The sequence below is a fragment of the Morus notabilis genome, unplaced genomic scaffold, assembly GCF_000414095.1.
Source record: "Morus notabilis unplaced genomic scaffold, ASM41409v2 Scaffold2427, whole genome shotgun sequence".
Taxonomy (NCBI): domain Eukaryota; kingdom Viridiplantae; phylum Streptophyta; class Magnoliopsida; order Rosales; family Moraceae; genus Morus; species Morus notabilis.
Genome location: NW_010360029.1, coordinates 138,995 through 161,133, shown reverse-complemented (window position 1 = coordinate 161,133; position 22,139 = coordinate 138,995). Strand labels below are relative to the sequence as shown.

At 35.8% G+C, this 22,139-nt stretch overlaps 2 protein-coding genes across 2 annotated transcripts; both read left to right on the top strand.

Moving 5' to 3' along the window:
• Nucleotides 1–253: 253 nt before the first annotated feature.
• LOC21392185 (probable serine/threonine-protein kinase At1g54610) lies at nucleotides 254–5,091 on the top strand. Its single transcript, XM_024164009.1, has 7 exons — nucleotides 254–794; nucleotides 887–1,171; nucleotides 1,689–2,006; nucleotides 3,221–3,448; nucleotides 3,590–3,690; nucleotides 3,778–3,901; nucleotides 4,260–5,091. The coding sequence occupies exons 1-7, from the start codon at nucleotides 483–485 to the stop codon at nucleotides 4,584–4,586; spliced, it is 1,695 nt and encodes a 564-aa protein (XP_024019777.1). The 5' UTR covers nucleotides 254–482; the 3' UTR covers nucleotides 4,587–5,091.
• Nucleotides 5,092–12,783: 7,692 nt separating this feature from the next.
• LOC21392184 lies at nucleotides 12,784–21,486 on the top strand. Its single transcript, XM_010095638.2, has 3 exons — nucleotides 12,784–13,069; nucleotides 13,393–13,603; nucleotides 16,596–21,486. Exons 1-3 carry the CDS (start codon nucleotides 12,911–12,913, stop codon nucleotides 21,326–21,328), a joined length of 5,103 nt encoding a protein of 1,700 aa, XP_010093940.1. The 5' UTR covers nucleotides 12,784–12,910; the 3' UTR covers nucleotides 21,329–21,486.
• The last annotated feature ends 653 nt before the right edge of the window (nucleotides 21,487–22,139 follow it).

Genomic DNA, 22,139 nt, shown 5'->3' with positions numbered 1-22,139 from the left:
TTTAAAACGGTTTGCGTCAAAAAGTATCTCTTTTGGTTTGACATTGTTCAGACGAACCCTTTTCATTACGACGTCATCATCTTCTAATTTTTAATTTTTAATTTTAATATATTTATTTCCCGCGGTCTTTTATGTGGTGGCATTTCCGTAATTATATCCTCAAATCGTGTCTCAACTTTGAAAACAACAGACAAGTATAAGTAAGGCAATAAAATAACTCTCTCTCTCTCTCTCTCTCTCTCTCTCTCTTACTTAGCTCAGTGAAGAAGACGCCAACTTCAGCTCCGATTCCACGCTCTTGTACACTCGCCGGTGAAAATCGCCACCTTTTCTTGCGGTTTTAGTTACTGTTTCCGATACGACGGCGTTTTGTGTTGATTTCATCGACCTGAAGGACAAGCGAGTTCCAGTAGCGGTTTTTCCATCGCCGGAGCACCGCTCGGATGCATTGCCGGCGCTCTGCGAGGCCGGAGAGGTGACCGATGGGCTGCGTTCTCGGCACCGAATCCGGAGGCGGTCGCCGGCGATCCAGGCGCCGCCGTGGAAAGGTCGAGGAGCCGCCTCCCTCGGCCGCCAACGCCGTCGAGGTCAGAGTCAGGAAGGACGCCACCGAGCGGCAGAGGACCAGGAGAACCGGCGATGTTCTGGCGACTGAGCACCGGAAACCTAGGCTGCCGGATTCGTTCCTGGCTAACCAGCAGCAAGGTTGGCCTCCGTGGCTTTTAGCCGCCGCCGGCGACGCGATCCAAGGCTGGACTCCTCGTCGCGCCAACAGCTTCGAGAGGCTCGCGAAGGTTGGTTGATCGGAAACCCTAACTCTTGTGTTCATCTTCAATTTTTGTGTGTTAAATTTCTTATCTTTTCATTTGTTTTCGTTCTTCTTCAGATTGGGCAAGGGACTTATAGCAATGTGTATAAAGCTAGGGATCTGATTAACGGCAAAATAGTGGCTTTAAAGAAGGTTAGATTTGATAATCTGGAGCCAGAGAGTGTGAAATTCATGGCGAGAGAGATTCTAGTTCTGAGAAAGCTTGATCATCCCAATGTGCTTAAGCTCGAAGGCTTAGCCACCTCAAGAATGTCTTGCAGTCTTTACTTGGTTTTCGAGTACATGGAACACGATCTCGCCGGCCTCGCCGCTCGCTCTGGTGTCAAATTCACTGAAGCTCAGGTACATTTCAACTTTGATTCTTTCAGAAAAGTTTTGAAATTTTTGTGTACTTGTTAATGTAGATTGTTTTTCAATTCGCAGATGGAGTTTTGGCATATGAGTTGGATTTTAGTGTGTGATTTTCTTAGGTTTTGTTTTATTCCTAATCACTTTTGGTTTTCCTGATTAGGTTCTGGAACAGATAATGTCTTTGTGTTTGTCCTTTTGCTTTTTGCTAGCTTTGATGTAACTAAAAGACCTTCCTAAGCTACATTGATGATTGGGCCCCATAAACCAGTAGTTTCGAAATACTTCAAATCTTTGTTAGGTTCTTTTCGGCAATGCAAATTCATAGAAATTTCGCGTTCCCATTAATCTCTAAACTGTGGAAAAGGAAAGTAATTTAAGTTGTGGGGAGGAAAAGACGTTTTTTCAATTTTGAGCTCCATTATTTGGTAACACAGGTTATATGGTCCCCTGATTATTATCATAGATAATAGGACATTTAGGAGGTAACTTATGTCTTGCTATATGTCAGATCAAATGTTATATAAAGCAGTTGCTGTCGGGGCTCGAGCATTGCCACAACAATGGAGTTTTGCACCGGGATATCAAGGGTTCCAATCTGCTCCTTAACAATGAAGGGATCTTAAAAATAGCTGATTTTGGGCTGGCTACTTTTTATGATCCTAACCACAAGCAACCCATGACTAGTCGTGTCGTCACCCTTTGGTACCGCCCCCCTGAACTTCTTCTTGGGGCCACAATCTATGGTGTTGGTGTTGATCTTTGGAGTGCCGGCTGTATCTTGGCAGAGTTACTTGCTGGGAAGCCAATTATGCCGGGACGGACGGAGGTATTATCTTTTATTTTGTTTTATATATTTGTCTGTTTTAGTCATTTAAAGGAACATATACTCTGGTTTATCACTTATTTGTGATTCATGAATAAGGATGTAAGATTCTACAGTGTTAATGCAACAGTTTTATGATGCATGTGATCCATTTCATCTTTGGCACCTCCATCACCAGACCATGAAGCAATGTAATCTGGTTGATCGAAAGTTTGCGCCTTTTTTTTATTTTTATTTTTTTTATTGAAACGGCAAGGGTTAATGCTTCATGGGATCAACTCAAAAGTGTGTTTGTTGGAAGTATTAATGAAACAAGCTTAACCATTTAAATATGTTGTGGTTGAGGTATTTTGTCTTCTTAGTAATGTGCGTTAGTAAAAAACAATGAATTTCCTGTGCAATCATTATTCTTTGTGAGATGAGATAGTAGTACTTGTTCGGATTTGGTCTCTTCTGCTTGTCATTTTCCCCCTTTTGGTGATGGTATACAGGTATTGGTTTTTGTTTTTAATTTTTAATTTTTATTAATTTATTAATTTTATTTTTAATTTTAATTTTTTTTAATTATTTTTGTTGCTAAAACTCCCGTGACATTCTTCCACTTAACCCACCCTGCCTTGGCGCGGGGTGGGTTAAGTGGAAGAATGCCACGGGAGTTTTATGTGATGATAAGATGCTTGTTAAGTTGAAAGGAAAATTTTATAGGACAACAATTCGCCCAGTTATGTTATATGGTAGTGAATGTTGGGCCATCAAGAGACAACAAATATACAAGATGAGTGTGGCGGAGATGCGTATGTTAAGATGGATGAGTGGCCATACGAGGATGGATCGCATATGGACTGAAGTTATTCGTAGTAAAGTAGGTGTAGCACCAATAGAAGATAAGGTGCGGGAAAACCGTATGAGGTGATACGTGCATGTACAACGTAGATAGTTAGATGCACTTGTTCGGGCTTGGGAGAACATCCAAATACCTAGTACTAGGAGAGCGAGGGGTAGACCAAGAATTACTTGGGCCAGGCACGAATTTCAAGATCTAGGGCTTCAGGAGGGTCTTGTGTTTAATAGAACAGATTGGAAACGAGAAATTCATATAGCCGACCCCAATTCATTTGGGATTAAGGCTTGTATTTGTTGTTGTTATTGTATTTTTGCTGCTAAAATGTAAAGTTTTGAGCTTGACAAACCCCTCCCTACATTCTGTTCCTGTTAAGGTTGAACAACTGCACAAGATATTTAAGTTATGTGGCTCCCCATCTGAGGAATACTGGAAGAAATATAGATTGCCAAATGCAACACTTTTTAAGCCACAACAACCATACAAGCGGTGTGTAGCAGAAACATTCAAAGATTTTCCTCTTCATTCGCTACCTCTAATTGAATCTCTTCTTTCAATAGACGCTGATGGACGAGGCACTGCAACTGCTGCTCTAGAAAGTGAAGTGAGTGTCCTTTCTTCAAGGAACTTCTTTTAACAAATATGAAACTAGCAATTTTGATTCAACGTATGCACTTGAATTTTCTATGGATCAAAGCTGACTCTATTTAGCTCATGTAACGTGTATTCTTTTATGTGGGTGCAGTTCTTTACCACTGAACCTTATCCTTGTGAGCCATCAAGTTTACCTAAATATCCTCCCAGCAAAGAACTGGATGTAAAATTACGTGAAGAAGAAGCTAGAAGGTTAGAGTTTCGCTTTCTTGGTGTTTTACCATCTTCTGGACTCATCGTGGCTTTGTGTTAACAGCTAATATCTATTTTGCTCCTCAGGCAAAGAGGTCTAACCGGGAAATCTAGTGTTGTTGATGGTGCCAAAAAAGTTAAGGCTCGTGATCGTGTTGGTCGGGCAATTCCAGCCCCAGAAGCCAATGCAGAGATTCAAGCAAACTTAGATGTATGTGAAATATTCTTCTCGCTCTCTCTCTCTCTTGAATCTTATGTGATTTTTTCGTTTTCCTTTTTGTCGAAGTTAGAACACCTGAAACCATCTCAGAATTCTGCCCTGAGTTGCTCACTTGCATGTCATTTACGCTTTAGTGGAGCTGTGAAGTTTGAACTCCGAATCCCTCGTATGCAAGGGTCAATAGTTGTGAGCTTTGACATGCTACCTATTCGTTATATCAAGATTGATTATGATTGTTGACAAGCTTGTAATACTTGATATGCCTGGAATCATAATTCCTACTATAAACTATTCATCCGCTTCTCTTAACAATTTTCTACTAAATCCTCGTATGTTATATGATTCTCAGAGGTGGAGAGTTGTGACACAAACAAACACAAAGAGCAAGAGTGAGAAATTCCCGCCTCCCCATCAGGATGGAGCAGTTGGACACCCACAAGAAACATCGAACAAATTCCCTTTGTCCTTCGGCCCAGCCGATGCTTCTTTTGGCTCGGCAGTGTTCAATTCGAGGTCATCAGTATCTGTCAAGAGCATGGGGGCTGCTGGGGGGGCCTCTTCAAGGAAGAAAACTAGCAGAGAGGATCCCCGGATGGCCCCGTCGCACAAGTTCATCCGTGGATTCAAGCCTTCCTCTGTAGGGATATCGACAAATCTATTTTTCAAGAGTAAATAATAATCTTAAGGTGTTCTTTTTAGCTGGTCGAATAATAGAGGAAAAGAGAGAGAGAAAGGAGTATTATTTGTCAAAGAGTTTTCCCTTCTTTGGTCAAGCCGTGTTTGGTTTTCAGAATGCTATCTTTTTGCTCGTCATTGTGCCCATTATTTTTTGTACTTGTAACGTTGTGATTGTTTTGTTGTATAATCCACGTGACGAGATCCCACAAGGACTCGGTGTATATTCAGTTATAATGGAGTCTCACTTATGTGTACAATTTTTGGAGGCAAGTGCAATGTTCTATGGAATCTCTGTCAAAGAAGTACTCTTTATATGGTGAAACGAACGTACCTCAGGTTGATCAATCTTTCAGTCACTGCGGTCTGAAAGCGTGGTTTTCCCATATCAAATGCCACACTTTGCTAGTGAATCGCTGCAAGTTAAAAAGTTGGTCCAAACAACATTAACAGAGCTATTGTTCTCCCAATACACGTGTATATTTATACGATAATTCTATGGTAGTTATGCGCAAATATCTTACTTGCGGGGTTTTGTTTTGAACCGTTGAATTGTATTAAATATATCTGTTTGCACGTATGTGTATATATATATATATATATATATTTGTTATCATTTGACGTGATTTTAATTAGATCTAAAGAGTAAAAACATGCATCAATACGGTATTTCTACTGTGTATGACTACCATACACGCATGCGGGTCTGTCATGCTTTGCGTGTAAATGAGTTTTTAGCTATGAAAAAGTCCTAACGTGGTAGTGTACATATTTAAAGTTCGAGCTTGATCCTAGGAGAATGGAAGTGTTGGACCATGAATAGTTAATTGAAGCAAACATAGAGGAACTGTTGTTAATGGATGTTCATGTCCCTCTCAACAGAAAAACAATCTGAACAAGGCTGAGGCAGACAATGATGTTTAGAGTTAGAAGAGGGGCTTTTTACACTTGTATTCCTTGAATGTTTTGTGATTGGAAAATAGGATTCAAACCGATAGTGTCGAATTCTAAGCCTCTCACATAGTGGTGGACCTCATTTGTAGAATCCACGTGAGTCCGTGTGGGACTAAGGTGATTGGGGTCGATCGACTTTGATCTAGACCTCAACTCAAGCCACAATCTAACTCTAACTACAACCTTAATTATGATCTCGATTTTAAAGCACAACAAATTTTTGGCCCGTCTAGTTCATATGTTTAAACAAAAATTTAAATTTTATAAGAGAAAATACTGTGACAAAAAGAAAAGATTTTAACTGTAATTTAAATCTATAAAATAAATGAGGGCTTTGATAAAATTAGCTTAAAAAGGTTTTAGAAAACAATAAGTACTTTAGACAAAAAATTGGGAATAATTAAAAGAAAGAACATAAACCAAAAGTAAGATTACCAAATGTTTTTTCTCTTCAATAAATAAATAAATATATATATATATATAGGTTTAGGTTTCGTTTATTTCACCGATTTAAATTTAAAATTTGAGTTTTGTTATAGTAAAAAATTATAACATAAAATCACATCTTAATTCGAATTAAAAACTCAAATTAACGAACTGAACTAGCTTTGAGTCTTTAGTCCAGCAGGCACTGTTTGCCTGATCGGCAAGTGAATTTGAACCATTAGATGTAAATGGAAGAACATGAATGATCCGGCTGGAGCAAAAGAACACAGGCTGCAAGCCATAGCTTTCGTCTGTTAGGTATTTTTTTACAAATTGAAGGGTATATATGTAAATACGGTGTAATGGAGAAATAAATTATATGTTAGCAAAATAAAAAAAATGTGACGGAAATATAGATGTAATATATATGGCAGTTAATGTGACCAATTACTTAGAAGTATGTAGTAGTTTTAAGAGACATACGTAGCACTTCTTGAAATCAATGGCAAAGCACGTAGAAAGAATAAAGTAAATAATGGAACAAGAAAACGACAATGTAAGGTTTGTTCTTTTAAAGTTTAACTTGAATATAATTTTTGAATTAAATTTAAGTTATAATTTGAGTTGAAATTATAACTTTAGTTTGTGTTTAGTTGTGTACATTTGAGTTATGGTTTGAGATAAGAATATTTTTGAGTTTGTATTTAAGTGAGTCAAAACTTGAATTTGTATTTAGATAGTATTTTAATAAAAACTCAATACTGATGAAAAATTTTAATAGGGTATATAGGTGGGGTTTTATTCGTCTTTTCGTTGTCAACGCATAGAAAAAAAATCATCTCAATCAGAATTAAAACGAAAAAGTTATAGTATTTTTAAGAATATAAAAAACACTGTTCATTAATTTGAGTTTGAGTTTCTAAACTCGAGTTGAAGGGAAAACTTGAACTCGAGTTTTAGTCCCAAACTCGAGTTTGAACTCGAGTTCAAACTTAAAAGAACATAAACTCGAATAAAGTTGTAATTCGAGTTGTATTTTTTTTTTTTTGACTTTTTCACTCAAAAGAACAAGTCCTAAGGGCTTGCTCTTTTGATGTTTTTGAGTTAGGTAACTTGAGTGTAGATTTTGAGTTGAGTTTGAGTTATAACTTGAGTTGAAGTTGTAACTTAAGTTTGTGTTTGGTTGTGTACATTTGAGTTATGGTTTGAGATAAGAATTTTTTTTGAGTTTGTGTTTAAGTAAGTCAAAACTCGAATTTATTTTTAGATAGTATTTTAATAAAAACTCAATGCTGATGAAAAATTTTAATATGGTATATGGGTCTAGTTTTATTCGTATTTTCGTTGTCAATGCATAGAAAAAAAATCATCTCAATCAGAATTAAAACGAAAAAATTATAGCATTTTTAAGAATAGAAAAAATACTGTTCATTAACTTGAGTTTGAGTTTCTGAACTCAAGTTGAAGGGAAAACTTGAACTCGAGTTTTAGTTCCAAACTCGAGTTCGAACTTAAAAGAACATGAACTCGAATAAAATTGTAACTCACCTTTATTTGAATTTTTCACTCAAAAACTGTCTCACCGAACAGGCCCTAAGTTTTTCAAGAAATTTGCGAACCCATTGTAAGTTATTTGTAGTAACAAGTTTAGAACGTGGTAAGATTGTTGAAATGGGTAAATCAAAATTTTTAAGGTTTCGCGAATAAAGTAATAAGTATGTAGAAAATTGGTGCTTTAATGTATGACGGTCTGTAAAACCAAATTTTTAAGGTTGTCGTAAAATATGAGAATGGTTGTAAGTAGATATTGTAAAACCTTATATCAATAAAGTAACATTAAAGATTCGCCTAAGCCGTTTGGTTTCATGCATTGAAGAAAAAAAAAATCACAGGATGTAGCAATGAGAAGTGGTAATGTTCGTTGTCAAATAATTTTACATAACAGGAGAATAATCCATGACAAATATGTTCTTTATTAGTAGATGTGTAATCTGTTGCATTGAAGGTTTCAAGAACACAAAAATAAATAAATAAATAAATAAATAAGAGAGTTCGAAAACAAGTGCAGCATTACAACACCGATCACGTAATGATATAAATCACATAAACCGTTGGAGTCATATTGTTAGACAAGAACTTACATCCAAACTGTTCTAATCAGAGTAACATTGGCAAAAACATAATTGTTTAAAATGGACTCCCGACCTTTTGAATATATTCATGTTCCGTTTGTTTGGAGAGTTCTGGCCTGATTTAGGATTATAATTCTTAGTTCGCCACAGTATTTTTTCTCATAAAAAATAAAAATTTTAAAAATCAAAATCATAAATTATGATTCTGAACCCTTAGCCCCCCGTTCATTTCACCGATTTAAGTTTTGTTACAGTAAAAAATTTTCAGAAATAATCATATTTAACTTTTTTGTTACAGTAAAAAGCTCTCACATAAAGTCACATCTTAACTCAAATTAAAAATTTAAATCAGTAAACTAAACTGGCTGTTAATGTCCGAAGCCTATTCACCAAACCTTATTTATTACTGATAGCTTACAGGTCTAAGCTATTTTAAAATTTCATAGCCTGCCCTTATTAGTTTTTGATCCTTGAAATATAGTCAGACAGCTCAAATTCACCCACCTTATTAGTCAAACAAACAGTGGACATTTCATATATATATATATATATATATATATATTGTTAGAAACCAAACAAAAACTGTTTAAAAACGATCTAAATTAACGTTTTCCATTTATTTATCTAACCGAGTGACTAACTTTTAACATATTTATTTAAGACCTAAATTTGATATAATTTAATATTAGGAGAAAGAGAAAAATAGGCCAAGACTTGAGATGAATTAAAATTAATAGGCCAATAGTTTATATAAGTTAATAAATAGGTCAAATTACTGTTTTCGTCCATAATTTGTCTGGTTATGAACCATAACTTGACAAGTTATTGTCCATAAATCACGAGTTTTGTCCATAACTTGTCTGGCTATGAACCATAACTTAACAAATTTATCCATAACTTATCTGGTTATGAATCATAACTTGACAAATTATGGCCTATTAATTTCTATAACTAAAAATTGGCATATATACTTTCTTAAGCTTTTCATATTATCTTATTTTCTACTATTTCTGTTTAATATTTTTATCCATATATTTATATAGAGAGACTAACTTTGCCACATTTTTTTTTTTTAGTTTAGAGAAATTTGATACAATTTTTGACACAAGAACTGTTTCTACATAGAAGAGAATTCAGGTACTTCAACGCAAAAGAAAACCATTTCTCATTGGTTTTCTTGCACTCACTGTTCTATTTCTTGGGTGTGAAGTAATGTGTAGGAAAAGTGAGTGAGAGTTATCACTTCACATTAATTTACTCTTCTACTAAAGGCTATGGCTTTTTCTCTGTTATGTTCCTTTCTTAATACATGCCTAATGCCTTTTTACGACCAAAAAGAAAAAGAAGGAAAGATAAAAAGACGAATGCTGACTAGGAGACTCACATTTTTGTGAGTATGACAAATAATTTAGTGGATATTTAGTTAATAAATTCAGAATCAGAATGATTTTTAATTTACGTGTATTTTTTATAAAAAAAATATTATAACGAATTATGAATCATAATTCAAATTATAGTACGAATTATAGTATAAGAGCAATCTATTATAAGATACTATAAATATTTTTTTGCTGAGAATAGTGGGTTGTTTAATAGTTATACTCAAATTTAAACTATGACTCTATTACAATATTTTTTATCTCATAAATAGTTTGAATTTTAAAATTTCATATTTCACAAAATTCCGGGTAATAAACTCAAATCATAATCTAAGGAGACGTTTAGTTCATGAATTAGAACCATGTGATTAGAATCATTTTCGATTTACGTGTATTTTTTATGAGAGAAAATACTGTAACGAATCACGAATCATGATTCGAATCAGAGAACGAATCTAGGTACCAAACATCCCCTAAGTATCTAAACGGGCTTTAAGATACTAAAATCCACTACTGGCTTAGACCAATTAATCAAATCAAAATCTAAAGAAATTTGATGGAAATTCAACATCGGCGAATTTTTATATTATAGAAATTTCAAATAAAATTTATTTTTTTTAATGAAGTTAAAAGTCGCAATAACGGTAAGATTCAATAATGCAAAATATGCAATCAATGCTTATGAAAAACAGCCTATCAACTGGTGCCACGTGGAAGAAAAATGGGTACAAACTAGGAAGACTCACCACTAGTCACTAGTCTTCTTACATTCAAACCAATATTCCCAAAGTCTCTTGGGCGGGCCCTTCCTTTTTCTTTTGGGTTATTTAAATGGAGTCTCACTTATAATATATAAAGAAAGAAGTCTCAAACAATCAATATACACGTATTCATAAACATATAAAAAGATTGTATTATTATTGTAATGATTTTAAAATTATAAAAAAATGAATATAAAATTTATGATGACTAGACAAATTATAACATGAATTGCATTAATATAATGATTATAACATTATGTAATACATTGAATTTAAAAAGCTCGTAAAAAACCTCAAATAATAAACATGTAAGAATACTAGAGTTAGTAATTTGATTATAATAATGAAAACGAAATTATCAAGAAAAATGAAAAATAAAGGCCCCGTTTGTTTCCGTTTTCATTTCCATTTTTTACATTTTTCGAGACTAAAAAATGAAAACGGAAACATAAAATGCGTTTGGTGTAAAAATTTTTAAAAAACAAAAACAAAAACGGTTTTGTCTTTTCTGAAAAATTGAAAACGAAAAAAGCTGTTTTTATTTTCTCGTTTTCGTTTTCTGAAAACGGATTTCATTTTTTTTTATTTTTTTCTCTCTCTTCTCCATTGCCCACCACCCCCGACTACACCCCCCTTCCCCCACTCCGACATCGTGATCTGGTTTGTGAACGGTCATCTTCTCCAGCGAAGGTGGAGAGAGACGTCGCCAGAGATTCCCTCGCTCGGTGGCTATCGTCAGTTGTCGGAAGTCGTCGCTGTCACTAATCGTGGCTGCATCTGATTTACGGACAGAGAAGAAGGGGCGGGGAGAGAGAGAGATGCGGGAGATGAAGGAGCACATCTCCATGTTGCAGACAAAGGAGCACGTCTTGCTCGCTAAGCAACTCTTCTTTCCGTACGACTGCGCCGCCCCCCAACCCCCATTCTTGCGCGACTGCACCGCCACCCCCCACTCTTGTCCGACTGCCCCCCTCCCCCGCCGCCGCCGCCCTTATTTATTTAATATATTATTATTTTAAATATTATTACATGTTTTAAAAAATTAAATCACCAAACGCAGTTTCAGTTTTTAATCAATCTCTGAATAAAACTACCAAACGCATTTCAGAAATAATTCCAAAATGAAAATGAAAACGAAAACGTTTTCATTTCTATTTTCATAGAGAAAACAAAATCATTTTGGAACCAATTCCAAACGCACACAAAATGAACAAAAAATCCAAAAAAATAAAAAAGTATTGATTCTATAATCTTAAAAAAATAAATAAAATACATAAATTCAAATACCATAATAAAAAAAACAAATAATTAATTACAGAAAATTAATTAGAGCTAAAAAAGAAAGTAAATATGTAGAGATGAGAAAAAACAAACAAATTATATTACACAAAAATTAATCATACATAAAACATACCCTAAAAAAACTCATAAAAACATATCCGATAACATAGATACCTTAATCGACATTTTTATAATATTATATAACAATTAATATTTTTAAAATTATTACTTTAATAATCACATTTGATGTAATTACTTCTTTTCTCGAAAAAGTGAGAAAACGTTGAAAAAGTTCTAAAAACGAGCCCGAATAATATGAGAAAGGACGATTCAGCGGTCGAATCAAACATCAAAGTGCATGAAAAATTATTGCTTTTTCCGTACAATGCAACTTCCTAGTTCCTTCACCCACTCTCTCTCTTCCCTTCCTTCCACAAGAAGGTTTGCTCTTTTTCTTTTTCTTTCTCTTTTTTTTTTTTTTTTTTTTTTAGAGTTTTTTTCCCCTCCTCCTTCTGCGAGAAGTTTTGGTTTTGTTTTGTTTTGTTTTTTTTTTTTTGACACTTTTTAACTTTGAGTTTAGTAAATTAATCCCTCAATGTTTCTTAACAAGTTACCGTTTAAATGTTAAAATTCATTACAATATTAATTAAATTAAACAAAATTAAAATTTTATTCAATTTATTCCACTCAAGTGAGGGTTATTCTTATATAGGCATGTCATGAGTGAAATTTTTTAAAATTAGGAATTAACCGTTTTAAAAGAAAAATTTAGGATTTTTCCTTATAAAAAATACACGTAAATTAAAAATGATTCTGAATATGTGAACTAAACATCAAATTAAAAAAAAAATCATTCATAATGTGTATAAAGAGCTCAATTCAATGTAAAATGACTCTCAATAAACACATAAAAAAAACCGTTTAAAATTTTAACTTCATTTTTAATTTAACTAACTTCATAATAAATTTTAAAATTTAAGAGGTAAATTACCGAGAAAAAAGTTGAGAACTAATTTATCATGAGGAGGCGTTCATATTAAAAATCTATTAATTATAATTAATAAAAAAAGGAGAAGAAATGACAATTATATGGAAGCATAAAAAAGAGAATTTTTTTTTTTTTTTGCAAAAGATTAAAAAATACCGTAGTAAAAAAATATAAGTAAATCCTTTAACATATACGCAGAATAAAAAACTTCCAATGTAGATGTCATTATAAAATAGTTTCCTCCACCCTAAAAACTCTCTAAATCCACGCTCATTCTTAGCTCATTCTAATATATATAAGTTCACTCGTAGTCGTACTGATATATTATTTTACACACTCTGCTTTTCTCTGCTTCTTATCTCTCTGAAACGATCGACCTTGAATTTGGGAACTCGTGTACGGCAATGGCGACGCCGAGAGAGCACGTAGAAGAGATTCGGAGAACCAAGTTCTCCATCGGAGGCGAACTCAATCCTCTCACCGAGGATCTCCACCAGGCCGTCAAGCACCTCTCCGCCGAACTCTACGCTAAGGACGTACACTTTCTCATGGAGCTCATCCAGGTAAAAACACAATAACCTTAAAAAAATCGCGATTTTTCACGAGACGAAATGGAAATTCGTATGTTTCTGCTTCGCGATGTGATTAAATTCGGTGTATTTGTTGATTTTCTGCTTATTCCACGATGATATCTGCTTCGTGAATCGTGATCGCTTGTTTGAACTTTGATCGGTGGAAATGTGAAAAAAGCCTCAACTTCTTGACGCTTTGTGTTAATTTTCTCTTGCTGTATGATCTTTTCTTTCTTAGAATTCGTCAATAAAGTAAAATTCTTCTTCATGATCGTTTTCTTGTTCAATTTAAAATCGTTATTTTTTTATGGCAGAATGCTGAAGATAATGAGTACAAGGAAGGAGTGGATCCGTCATTGGAGTTCGTGATAACGTCGAAGGACATAACGGCGACCGGAGCTCCGGCGACGTTGCTGATATTCAACAACGAAAGAGGATTTTCTCCGAAGAATATCGACTCAATTTGTAGCGTTGGACGCTCCACCAAGAAAGGCAACAGGAAACGCGGTTATATTGGCGAGAAAGGTACTTAAAATTAACTTGTCGTGTGTTATCTTTTTCATGTCTCTCTTTCTAAGCTTCAGTTCGATCGTTTTTAGTTTCTGTATTTCTTAATATTAGTCTGTTTATTATAAATGGATTTTATTTTGTTTTTGTTTCTAGAGTTCGATCGTCGTTTCTTTTTAGTTTCTGTATTTATTAATATTAGTCTGTTTACTATAAATGGATTTTATTTTGTTTTTGTTTCTGGAGTTCGATCGTCGTTTCTTTTTAGTTTCTGTATTTATTAATATTAGTCTGTTTACTATAAATGGATTTTATTTTGTTTTTGTTTCTGGAGTTCGATCGTCGTTTCTTTTTAGTTTCTGTATTTATTAATATTAGTCTGTTTACTATAAACGGATTTTATTTTGTTTTTGTTTCTGGAGTTCGATCGTCGTTTCTTTCTCATAATTTCTGGATGAAGTTCTAGTTAAAATTAACTTGTCTTGTGTTATCTTTTTCTCGTCTCTCTTTCTAAGCTTCAGTTCAATTGTTTTTAGTTTCTGTATTTCTTAATATAAGTCTGTTTACTATAAATGAATTTTATTTTGTTTTTGTTTTTGTTTCTGGAGTTCGATCGTGTTTCTTTTTAGTTTGTTAAGCTCGTTTTTTTTTAATAAAAAAGTTTAATTTAATTATTTTTAAGAATTTTTTATTACAATAAAATTAAAATTTTAAACTTGAATCGGTGAAATGAACAAGATCTTAATATTTTTTAATTTAAGTACAGGTTTATTTAGTTGAAAGATTCATTTTCTGATTCGAATCATGATTCATGGTTCGGTACAGTATTTTTTCTCACAAAAAATTCACGTAAATAAAAAATAATTCAAATCACATGATTTAAATCTTTCAACTAAAAATTAAATTTTATTACAATAAAAAAATCTTAAAAATAATCACATTTAATTTTTTTATTACAATAAAAAATTCTCATATAAAATTATATTTTAACTCAAATTAATAAATTAAACCGGTTATATATATTTTCTGACCACATTATTTTACGAAGAAATATATGAGATCTATGTTTTTTTTTTTTTTTTTAAACGACGTGGCGCTTTCCCCTAGTTGTGTTTTAATACGGCCTTACGTGTTCTATTCCAATTGCTAATTGAAATGCAAATTGATCTCGCTGCCGTAGTTTGTGTCAGAGAAAAGACAGCCTCAGTGAACAAGTGTCTGCTTTTTACAAAATAAAATATTCTTTAAAGGAAGGAGTAACCGGTTGGACATCTGATACTAGTTTGGAACTTTTTTTTTGCCCATCATTTCATCTCATCCCTTCAATTCAATCTGAACGGCCTAAAATGCATATCGTTTCCATCGGCCAATGTGAAGGACGGACCCAGGACACACCTATATATTTCCTTTTGGAGGTCGGTTTTTATCTGGGCATGTGATTGAAGGCTTGTTGTCGTCTTTATTGTTTGTAGGGTAGATTGTCGTTTTTGTGTTGTTAACACTTTTATTGTTTCTTATTTGCCGTCATCTAATCGGTTAAAGTTTCTATTTTTAATGTCGTTCGAATGTTCCTTTAGGTGTGTGTGGCTATTTCGTTTGTTTCTTTGTTGTCGTTCTTACGGTTTCTTGTTTGCTGTTGTTTAGTCGGTTAGTTGTCGTTTAAGGAGCTGTCTGTGCACGTCTATGAATATGCATGTTATGTTATGATTGGGTTGATCCCACGATAGTTCTGAGCTTTACTCTGAATTTTATTTTGGTCTTTAACTTTAAAATGTTCCACTTTGATCCTTGGCCTATTACTTTGTTTAAATTTGGATCTTTCCATTGGCTGAGTTTTGTATATTTGATAAGAGCTGAAAAATTAGAGCTCCAAATTGGAAAAAAAAAATTAAAGATTAAAAGAATACAAAAATAAAAGTAAATTTTCACAAATAGTCCTTTTTAAGGTTAGATGTTTCCGATTACGGTTTCTGACTTTTTATTGATACCGTCAAATATTCAAGAATGGAGTGAGTGAAACTGGGACAAAATAATAGACTAGCCACTAGGAATCAAAAGTGGAATATTTTAAGAAATCCGGATCAAATTGGAGTGAGAGTAAAGTTTCGGGATAATTTGCAAGATACCCCTTTATAATAGGCTATGTCTAGTTTAATTTATCTACAGTAAGAAGATATGTTAATTATTGAGCTTATTGTCGTTTTTAAGGTGTTTTGAGGTAGGTAGTCCTTTTCACGTTGCCGTCGTTTGTTTCTTTGATTGTTTACTCGTTGATACTAGGTAGTCCTTGTTGTTTCTCACTTTGTTGTCGTTTATTTCGTCACTGTCGTTTCTGAAATTCTAGCTGTTTTATTTTGTTGTTTCCACACACACCGCACACTAATGCTGTACATATATCATATGTATCGTGTACTCTTTGCACGTACAGCGATGGCTCGTTTTTGGTACTTGTTTTAGCTACTCTCTCTCTCTCTCTCTCTCTCTCCATATAATTGAAGTACTAAAAGAGCTATCTTGACTTGCTGTTTATACATATTTAGATGACTTTTTGTTTGATAAATTTATGGACGGTTAAAAGACTTGTAATGATTTTCCGTTGTAATGGATGTTTTAATTTCACATCGCAAATGGCTGATGCATCCATAAAAATAGATGCTTGATGAGGCCTAGAAAGTTCATGCACTACAGTATAATTCAGAAGCTGAATCTGTTTCGTCCAGGCTAACAAATTAGTATATAAGAGAAAAGAGTTGCCTACGAATTTTTCAATGTAACGAATTTATGTTAATTTCTCTTTGCGAAATTCATAAACCCTTTTTGCACCATGGTTTCAATCATGCAAAATATAAATAAATAGATAAATAATGAAGTAAAAAAACAGCATATAAATTTGAAGAGGCAAGAACGGCATTTTACGTTTTACCATGTGTTCTGGCATACTAAACTGTTGAATATATTCTTTTCTACATCTGTTAGTATTTTACTATCTTAAGTTCTGGCCTGTTTGCAGGAATTGGGTTCAAAAGTGTATTCTTGATCACTGCTCGCCCTTACATATTCTCCAATGGATATCAGATCAGGTTCAATGAAGGGCCTTGCGAGCACTGCAATGTTGGCTACATTGTTCCTGAATGGGTTGATGCGAATCCAACGCTATCTGAAATCAACCAGATTTATGGTTCTGGTGCTGCCCTTCCAACAACTGTACTGATCCTGCCTCTGAAGCCCGACAAGGTGAAGCCAGTGAAGCAGCAGCTATCCAGCATTCACCCTGAAGTCCTCTTGTTTCTGTCCAAGATCAAGCGACTTTCGGTTAAGGAGGATAATGAGGACCCAAGGCTGAATACTGTAAATGCGATAGCAATAACGAAAGAGACTGATTTGGTGCAGAGGAAGAATATTGATGCTGAATCTTTTACTCTCCATCTATCCTCGAAAGAAAATGGATCCGATGAAGAGTGCCGCTATTACATGTGGAAGCAGAAGTTTCCTGTTCGGAATGAGTGCCGAGTGGAAAGGAGAATGGAAGTTGAGGAGTTGGTGATCACCCTGGCATTTCCAAATGTGGAGTTGCTTCAAAGACGGACAAGCTCACCAGGGGTTTATGCATTTCTTCCTACAGAGATGGTAACAAACTTCCCATTCATAATTCAGGCAGATTTTCTGCTAGCATCCTCAAGGGAGACCATTCTCCTCGACAACAAGTGGAACCAGGGAATCATTGAAAGCGTGCCAGTTGCCTTTGTAAACGCGTTTATGTCGCAAGTGAAAAATGCGCCAGATTGGATTTTGCCTGATGTATTCATGCTCCTACCTGTCGACCCCTCTAATTATAAAGAGCTCAATGTTGTGAGGGAGTCCATTAAAGCGAAGCTGCTCGAAGAAGAAATTATTCCGAGTGAGAAGCTGGTGGAGCAGAAGTTCTTCCACAAACCCCGTGAAGTGGGAAGGCTAATGCCTGATTTCTGGAGTATTTTAGAAAAGGCGCAAAAACAAGGGGTGAGCTTGGCTAGTCTGTCTGACCATGGGAAATACATATTAAGTTCGGCTTTGGACAGAGAAATGTTTGATCGCATACTCAATTTCCTGGAAGTCCAGCCTGTAGATGATGAATGGTATGCCAAGTGTATCCAGGGTTCTATGCTTGTGGAGGATGTCTCTGAAGAAGTTTATTTGGAGCTTTTATTGTTTGTAGCTGAGAATTGGGGGTCCAAATTTTACGGCACCAGAATGAAACATATTCCACTTATCAAATATGAGGATCGTAACGGGAATCTCTCTTTATTCAGCATATATTATGCTGAGAGTGTGGTTTACATATCTCGCCATCCTCATCAAAGCTCGTGGCTGATTGGGTGGAACAAGGAATTCGGGTCCGTGACCTCATGCGTTTTTGTGCCGAAAATCACACAGAGTGCCATACGGTCATGTCCGAAAGAGGGGACGCTGTTGAAATGGCTTCAAGAGCAAGTGAAGGTTGGTGTGGTTGACGTCTATGATTATGCACTTCACCTTTGCAATTCTTTTCAGAACCAGCGGAGGCTCGTTGTTTCCTATGTCCACTTTTTATATCACTCGCTTTCCAAAAAGAAATTTCTCTCGGAGAGGCAAGTTGATTACTTGTGTGGCATCATGCCACTCGTGGACAGTTATGGACATGTCATCACTCATAGAAATGGCGTTCTCGTCCCCGCCAATGGAAGCAAATGGGCAGGATTGCTTGTTTCTAATCTGTGGAAAGAAGAAAGCTATGTCGTGTTAGGTGAAGACTACATGAATCCATTCCGTGTTGCCGATAAATTAGTTACCCCACAAAAGGAGCTCTTAAGTTTCCTTACAAGTCATGCTAAGGCTTTTGATGTTCCTTATATAAATCCTCCCAACTCTAGGATCCCTGCTGTTTCCTCACAACTTACCAAGCATAACGCAATCTTGCTTTTGGAATGGATTCGGCACATTCGATCAAATAACATCCGGGCCCCAAACAAGTTCATGACAAGTATTAAGGAAGGAAGCTGGTTGACGGTTACTCTGACCGGCTATAGAGTTCCTAGACCTCCTTCTCAGTCATTCCTGCACAGCTCGACCCACTCCTGGGGGAACCTTCTGCAGAATGGGTCAGACCTTGCAGATATTCCATTAGTTGACGAGCGTTTTTATGGCCATGGGATAAGGAAGTACATGGAGGAGCTAAAATCAGTTGGAGTAATGTCCGAATACGCGGAAGCTTGCAAATTCATCGGCGATCGTCTCATGTCCCTTGCGGCTTCTGGCTCATTAACCAGAGAGAATGTATTTTCCATATTGAAATTCATCAGATTTTTGAGGACCAACTGTCTTCCGCCGAAGGAATTTATCGATAGTATCAAGCAAGGGAAATGGCTAAGGACCTCATGGGGTGACAGGTCTCCGGATGAATCCGTGTTGTTTGATGAGAAATGGAGAACTGCAGAAAAAATCAGTAAGATTCCATTCATTGATGAAGAATACTATGGCAGGGAAATCCGTGACTTCGAAGAAGAACTTCAGTTGCTAGGCGTGGTAGTTGGTTTCAGTGGAATAAGTGGAAGTCACGAGCTCGTTGTTGACTACCTGAAGCCATCTTCAAGCTTGTCATCTCTTCCGGCCGATGCTCTTCTTTTGGTACTACAATGCATGCGTCGAAAACCATCGGAAAAAATTGTTACAGCGCTGAAGGGTACAAAATGTTTGAGGACAAATAGTGGTTTCAAGTCACCCTCTGAATGTTTCTTGTGTGACCCTGAATGGGTTTGCCTTCTTCAGGTTTTCAATGGGATCCCATTTGTGGATACCGCTTTCTATGATAAGCGCATCGTCACTTACAAAAACGAGTTGAAACTTCTGGGAGTAATGGTGGATTTCGAGGAAGCGGCTAAGGGATTTGCTCGTTTTTTTAGGGAACGTGCATCAAACAACTCCATTTCTAAAGAGAATGTCATAGCTTTTCTCTCATCTTACAGAGTGCTAAGGAGAGCTGCTCATAAATTCCCTGAAGATGTCAAAAGCTGCATCCGTGATGTAAAGTGGCTGCGAACTCGACTTTGTGATTATAGGTCTCCAAAGGATTGCATTCTCTTTGGTCCTGATTGGAAATCCATCTCTCCGATTACTCTTCTCCCTTTCATCGACGACAGTGACAACTACTATGGCGAGGGCATCCTTGAGTACAAGAAGGAGCTGAAGAGTATGGGAGTTGTGGTCGATTTCAAGGACGGCGTCAAGTTTGTAGCTAGCAGCCTTTATTTTCATGATGTTAGCCGCATAACTCGTGAAAATGCACTTTCGTTGATGGAATGCATCCGAATCTTATTGGAAGACAAAACTTACACCTTTCCTGAGGATTTCAACAAAAAGCTTTCTCAAGCATGGGTGAAGACATATTGTGGATACAGGAGTCCTAAAGAGTGCTTGTTGTTCGATTCGATATGGGGTTTGGAGAAGACTGATGGAACGTTTATTGATGAAGAGTTTTATGGCTCTAAACTTTCAACTTACAGAGAAGTGCTAACGAAAATTGGGGTGACTGTTGATGAAGAGAAAGGATGTCCATCAATTGCCAGGCAACTTGATTTTCATTCTGAGTTTGCAACAATAGTAAGGATATATAATTACCTAAGTAAATTCAATTGGGAGCCTAAAACTGAGATGGAACGAAGGATCTGGATCCCGAATGGAAATCATAAAGGTAAATGGGTTAGTCCAGAAGATTGTGTTGTATCTGACAAGAGTGGACTATTCAGTTTGCAGCTGACTATTCTGGACAAATTCTACAAGCAAAATCTTTGCTTCTTCTCTGATGCTTTCAGTGTCAAACACAGTCCTTCCACGGACGATTATTGCAGCCTTTGGAAGTCTTGGGAGAGTACAGGGCACGTACTATCACATGATGAGTGCCGCAAGTTCTGGGAATACATTACCAAACACTTCAGTGCAAAAACTGAAAGAACTCTTCTTGATGAGCTGGTGAAAGTTCCTGCCAACTCGGGCTCTGATGGAATTGTATTGTTGAACAAGCAGGATGTTTTCATTGCTGATGACCTTCAACTGAAGGAACTCTTTCAACAGTCTTCCTCTCGCCCCATTTTTGTCTGGTATCCTCAGCCAAGCTTGCCTAATCTCTCCCGCACGAACCTGCTCGAGGTATTTCAGAAAATAGGCGTTCGCACCATCTCAGAATCAGTGCAAAAGAAACAAGTGTCCATCTCAAATGGTATGCGCCAACAGGTGATTCCAAGAGATGACTTGATTAAGAAAGGTTTGGTCAAGCTTATCCTCGGCTTTCTAGCTGATCCCGCGATCAAAATGGATTTCGAAGCGAGGCACAAGGTAGTTAAAGGTCTTCTCAATCTAACTGTTGTTGAGACGGTTGAACCAATTGATGTGAGCTATGATCTGTCATTATCTTCCGGGGAAGCTTTGAATGTGAGAGCAAGTCGGATGGTGCGTTGGGAAAGAGAGAGTTCGAAGCTCTTTACACAAAAGATGGATGAGTCTAAAGGACCTGCGAACCGCATCGAGCGTGCTACATACTTCTCTGAAGTAGTTGCTGAGGGTGTGTTGTGGGGGAATGGTGACCATATCCATGAACTCTCTGAGCTGCTCAAGTTGGCCTTTCTACTGGATTTCAACGAGGAAGCTGTTTCTTTCTTAATGAAGTCCAAGAATTTGCAGATTTTCTTGGAGGACGAGGACTTCCTCTCTTCTGCCTTCCCTTCTGCCTAGGTATCCTTGGTAACTGTTTGTTCTGATGTTAGTATATGTTTGTTTGGCTCTCATTTTCTTTTTCTTGTTTTCTCTTTAAGAATGTGATTATGTGAAACTGAGCTAAGTTGTAAGTGGAGTTAGTTGCCGTTTAATATAATGTTTAGTTTCTATGTTTAGTAGGTAATGATTGATTAAGAGTATTAATTGAGAGATGCTTCTTAATGCAAATATATATATATATATCAGATTTATTCCCTTTTTCTGCTGCTATTTACTCTTAGAACGTTTGGTATTGTAGTAGTGACTTGTTGAGGTATTAACTATTGATCACCAAACTAACTAGTGTACTAAAAGCTTTTTTTTTCACCAAAAAAAAAAAAAGCACGGATAGTTTTATGTTAGAAAATGATAGCCTTTCTGTTGCCCTTTGTAAGAAACTTAGCCACTCTCTCTTAATTGTCGTTTTGCAACTGAATTAAGTATTGAAGGGTTTATTCTTCCAGATGGATTAAAGAGATCATCACATGCACAAATCCATATATAGAGAAACAAGTTTCAGCCAAAGTAAAAAAAGAATAATATAAAGAAAAAATAAAACAAATAAACTCAAATAAACTAAAATAAAACATTGCGGACCGAATGCAAGTCCTAGGGACGACATTCTGAGGCCAACCTGCTCCTTGCTAAAAAGACACTAAGCAGGAGACAACTTCAAAACAGAGTTAAATGCTCCAGAAAACGATGATAAATAAAATAAATAAACAAAAACAGCTAGAATCTAATAAACGACAACAAAGTAAGAAAACGACAATGGTGTGCAAAACATGAA